The following is a 5,442-nucleotide window of genomic DNA, read 5'->3' as shown; positions in this document are numbered from 1 at the left end:
AACGGAGAGTGTGTCAACACTCACGGCTCGTATAAGTGCGAGTGTGATCCCGGCTCGATCTTAGACAACACCGGACGGATCTGTATAGGTTATTATAACGTTTACTTTCCATAAATATCAATTTATTTGCCTTCAATAATAATGTCTGTTGCCCTCGGTAATGTGCAAAAAATTGTACGACTATAGTTCTTATTCAGATAACAGGAAAGGCACTTGTTGGACGACTTTGAACAGGGGCCGATGCGAGAACAACCTTCCGCTCCTCAGCCGAAGGTCAGAATGCTGCTGCTCGGTAGGCGTCGCCTGGGGCTCCCCCTGCGAACGCTGCAACAGAAACGAATGCGACTGCCCCAAAGGTTACGCCAAGGCCGACGGAAAANGACCTAAACCCCGACATCTGCCAGGGAGGAGGAACTTGCATGAATACAGACGGCAGCTTCACTTGCACCTGCCCCCCGGGTCTAACCCTGGACGAAACTAGTAAGAAATATTACCAACCGCCCAATTCGAAACTTGAAATAATACGTGTTCCAGGAACGAAGTGTTTGGACATACGACAGGAGCAGTGCTACACCCGGTACAAGCACGGGAAATGCGTCAATCCCATCGACGGGCTCTTCTACAGGAACCTGTGCTGTTGCACGCAGATCGGCAAGGCTTGGGGCGACAAATGCGAGCCGTGTCCCAGACCGGGCACAGCCGCCTTCCTAGAGCTGTGTCCGAAAGGGATGGGGTTCGTGGATAAAAAGGATGTCAATGAGTGTACCGAGTTCCCCGGAATGTGCCAGAACGGTAGGTGTAAGAATACCATCGGCAGCTACAACTGTAAATGCAATAAGGGCTACGACTACGACGAGAATAAAATAAAGTGCGTGGGTAAGTTATAAAAGTGTCTCGTTTTGATTGTCGTTTTATATTCTCTTTGATTTCTAGATATTGACGAGTGCAACTTGACGACCGATAATGTATGTGGGAATGGTGTTTGTAAAAATATACCCGGAGACTTCATTTGTGTGTGTAACGAAGGGTACAGGACTATGGCACCGATGCAGATTTGTATGGGTAAGTTTTACCTTTATACTTCAGGTCCAAAATAATGGAGAATAGAGGCCACAATTTTTACTACTACTTAATCTGATCAAATATTTTTGTGTATTCTTTACTTAGAAATTGTAACGCTGTTCATTGTGTATAATGTTCCAATATGTTCATCCTATTCTATCATTTCATATACAAAAAGAAGCGACCATAGTTGCTTAGTTTCATTTCTTGATTTGTTGATTTCCAGTTTAGGCGTTTCCCTTCGTGTCATATGCGTGCAAGTGGGAAATACATTATTTTCGCATATTGGTTATTCCAATAAAGTGCTGTTAAAAATTAAATTTATTGAGATTGAGAACTTTGTCTGATAAACAGTTAAACCGTGGAAGTGTGCAATTCACATGACATGATAATAAATATGTGAATTGTAGGAAGGTTACAGATTTTATTTTAAAAATTATTACTTTAAAGCAAATTCAAACTGCAATCAGTTTTTTTCATAGTAGACCGATCGAAATAACTCATTTACAGGGAAAAAGAAAAGAAAATTGTTGCCTGAACTTTTATAAGTGGAAATGGTAAAGGGGCTTATAATAAACGAAAAAATAAATAAATGCGTCAGCAGGGGTGGCGGAGCGGAGGGTTGATTTGGGGATTGAAAAGTTGTAAAAAATTGTATCATTGGGATTTCTGGCGAAAATTGACGTCCAACAAAAAAGTATTCCATACAAAAGTAGTAGATCATGCAAAAATGTAAAATTTTTGTAGAGGTCACTTTTTAAGATAACCTCAAAATTTCCAAGAAAAATGCAAAAACCGTTTTTTTTCTGATTTTTCGTTTTTTATTTCTCATTTCCGCAAAAATAATTTAATTTTGACGAAATAACCACAAATTATTTTAGATAATAAAATCAAGAAATTTCCGAGATATTCATTTTTTCCAGTCTCAAACACTTGTTTTTCAAAGAAAAATTCTTAGAAAAATCATCATACAGAGTTCTGCCGGTGATCATTTTTTTCGTTTTGACATATACTTTTTGGTGAAATAAAAAAATGCAAAAAAATAAAAATGACTTGCAACAATGAATTTTTCAGTAATTGTTGACAATTTGTTTAAATTAAAAAAAAATCAGAAACTGATTACACCATTCAATTCTACGGAAAAAAAATATAAAAAAAACTGCGTCTCATTGTTTGACCCAAAACTTTATTTTTGTACAGTATTACTATAAACATTTAAGTCTAATTACAAATGCACAAATGATAAATTATCTCTGGATGATTTGAGATTTCTGCAATACAAAGTATTAACTGCAAAGTTGATGTGAAACCCGAAAACCCGAAATTTTGCAAAATCGTTTTATTTTTTTCCGGCTATTTGAAAACGAATTTTAAAATAAATTGCATATTTACTATGCCACTTTTTTCGCTCTATACAATGGCATCAACATTTTTGCAATTCGACGTTTCGTCTTCGATAGGTCATCATCAGGTTAATTTTTTTAAATATGTTGCTGCTATTTTTATGACAAAATATGACAGAATTAAAATTGACTAGATTTTGTCATAAAAATAGCAGACGTATTTAAAAAAATTAACCTGATCGAAGACGAAATGTCGGATTGCTGATATTTTAAAATTCGTTTTCAATTAAAGCCGGAAAAAAATAAAACGATTTTGCAAAATTTCGGGTTTTCGGGTTTCACATCAACTTTGCAGTTAATACTTTGTATTGCAGAAATCTCAAATCATCCAGAGATAATTTATCATTTGTGCATAACACTGTACAAAAATAAAGTTTTGGGTCAAACAATGAGACACAGTTTTTTTATATTTTATTTTCCGTAGAATTGAATGGTGTAATCAGTTTTTGAATTTTTTTAAATTTAAACAAATTGTCAACAATTACTGAAAAATTCATTGTTGCAAGTTTTTTTTTATTTTTTTGCATTTTTGAGCATGTTTTTGAACTGTGATTATAGATTTTTTTATTTCACCAAAAAGTATGTCAAAACGAAAAAAATTATCACCAACAGAACTCTGAACGATGATTTTTCTAAGTAGAATTTTTCTTTGAAAAAAATGTGTTTCAGACCGAAAAAAATGTCAGAAATTTCCTTTTTTTTTTCTAAAAAAAATTTGTAGTTATTTAAGACACAGAAAGGTATACTTTCACCAAGTTTCGTCAAAATTAAATTATTTTTGCAGAAATTTTAGGTTTATTTTAAGCCCTTTTACCATTTCCACTTCCAAGTCCAGGTAACAATTTTTCTTTTCTCCAAAAATTAATAAACTTAGAAAATTAAAAGGCAGTTAATTTGTTTTGCAATTTTTTTATTGAATAGACGAAAAATAGAAATAATGAATTTCTTAGTACGAAGACACTTTTATAAGGGGAAAATTAGGGAAATCAAAACAGTTCTTGAAAAAAAAGGGTTCTGGTCAGTTTTAGTGAAAATCCATTTTCAAAAATTTTGCGAAGCAAAACCTTTAGCTGTAAATTTTTATCATTTTTTTTTCTAAAATAGTTGGATTTAGGAACCATAAAGTTTTTTTGTGTATACTGTCATCAAGGCATTCACTGGCACAATTTCACAGACAACAAAATCGTAGAATCACGATAAGTGATTAAATTTTTTCTACAGACATCGATGAGTGCTTGGAAATACCCGGTTTGTGTCGGGGAGGACGATGCATCAACTTGGATGGTTCTTTCAAATGCGAATGCCCTCCCGGTCACGAACTGGCACCCGACAAGGAATCCTGCAAGGATATCGACGAATGCTCTAGGTCCAGTGGGATTTGTTCAAACGGCGTCTGCGAGAACATGATGGGGACGTATCAGTGCATTTGTAACGAGGGTTATCAACAAACGGGCCTCAAATCACACTGTGAAGGTGCGTTCACTTAATTTTTTTCACACAAAATGTATTACCGCTATTTTTTTTTAGATATCGATGAGTGCGACGAGGAACCGTGCGACGACATTTGCTTGAACATCCCCGGAAGTTACTCTTGCTCTTGTGGGTATGATAGCATTAATCTTCATTAAACTCGGCAATATTAAGGTTTCCGTTACAGCTCCGGTTATTCCCTCAACTTAGACGGTAGGTCTTGTTCAGATATAGATGAGTGCAAGGAGAACCCGAGGATATGTAATGGCGGAAAATGCACAAACACCATGGGTAGCTACATCTGTCACTGTACCGAAGGACTCTTGGCAGGTCCCGGTGGTACATCTTGTCTGGGTAAGTATCGGATGTGGTTCTCGAAAGTATCGGTTCCAATTGGCGAATTTTAGATATCGACGAGTGCAAGCAAAACCCGAACGTATGCGGGGCCGGCGAGTGCGTGAACACTCTCGGATCTTTCCACTGCAGGTGCGAGGAAGGTTATTCAGTGAAGCCCGAGGGTGGACCGCAGTGCACTGACGAGGATGAGTGTTACTTGGGAACGTACAACTGCAATGAGAATGCCGACTGCATAAACAATCCGGTAAGTTGTCAAACATTTCTGGAAGTAATACCGGGTTATCCATTTTCTCCTTGGCGTAGAGTTTAAAAAAAACACCCTAAATATTTCAATTTCGATGGAGTTTTTATTTCACAATAAAGTTTGGACTATGCCATTATGCTTGGAAAATAATATCATTCAAATGTCCTCAACGGAACGATTTGCAGGACTCAATCCTTTTAAGGTAATTGTAGAACCACATGTCGTCCAGATCAAAATCTTCAATTTCAGGCCAAAAATAGTCATTTCATGGCAGCATACCGCTGAGAATTGATGGTAACGGTGGCTCCTTCGTCATTCTCGAAGAAGTACGGTCTGATGACGCCGCCATCCGACAATGCACACCAAACAATCACTTTTTGCGAGTACATTGGTCTCTCAGCGGTCATTTGCGGCTGCTCACTACCCCAGATTCAGCAATTTTGCTTATTGACATAGCCGCCGAACGTGAAATGGGCCTCATCAATAAAGATTTTCTTCGAAAAATCAGGATCGGTGCCCTGTTGTTCCAGCACCCAATTGGTATACTCATGGCGCAATCTATAGTCAGCTTGAGTTCTTGCGAGAGTTGGACTTTATATGGATTGAGATGCAGCTTCAAATGCAAAATGTGTCACAACGTGCCGTATGACAGGCCCAAATGGTGATCTTGGAGCGGAATCGAAAGATTCAGATCATTGTCAATACTTTCACTTACAGCAGCTATGTTTTCAGTTGAACATGCAAAACGATGATGCACAGGTCTTATGATGTCTGTTACCGATCCAGTCTCTTCGAATTTCCTCACTATGTCGACCATAATCTCCGTGGAATGCGCGAAATTCAGCCACCGAAAATCCACCATTTTCGTAGAATAAATAATAATAATAATCGTGGTTAATAATTTTA

General features: G+C 37.2%; 1 protein-coding gene across 1 annotated transcript; it reads left to right on the top strand.

The window, feature by feature from the left end:
* Window positions 1-386: 386 nt before the first annotated feature.
* LOC108916605 (fibrillin-2-like) lies at window positions 387-4,536 on the top strand (the record flags this gene model as incomplete). The annotated part of the gene is made up of 7 exons (XM_023456989.1): window positions 387-480; window positions 535-876; window positions 934-1,062; window positions 3,687-3,938; window positions 3,993-4,068; window positions 4,123-4,289; window positions 4,343-4,536. Coding segments are annotated over exons 1-7 (1,221 nt in total), but the record flags the coding sequence as incomplete, so codon positions are not given.
* Window positions 4,537-5,442: the final 906 nt, after the last annotated feature.

This window comes from Anoplophora glabripennis, unplaced genomic scaffold, assembly GCF_000390285.2.
Source record: "Anoplophora glabripennis isolate ALB-LARVAE unplaced genomic scaffold, Agla_2.0 scaffold4252, whole genome shotgun sequence".
Taxonomy (NCBI): Eukaryota; Metazoa; Arthropoda; class Insecta; order Coleoptera; family Cerambycidae; genus Anoplophora; species Anoplophora glabripennis.
The sequence above is the reverse complement of the archived record's forward strand: the minus strand, read 5'-3'. Positions and strand labels throughout refer to the sequence as shown.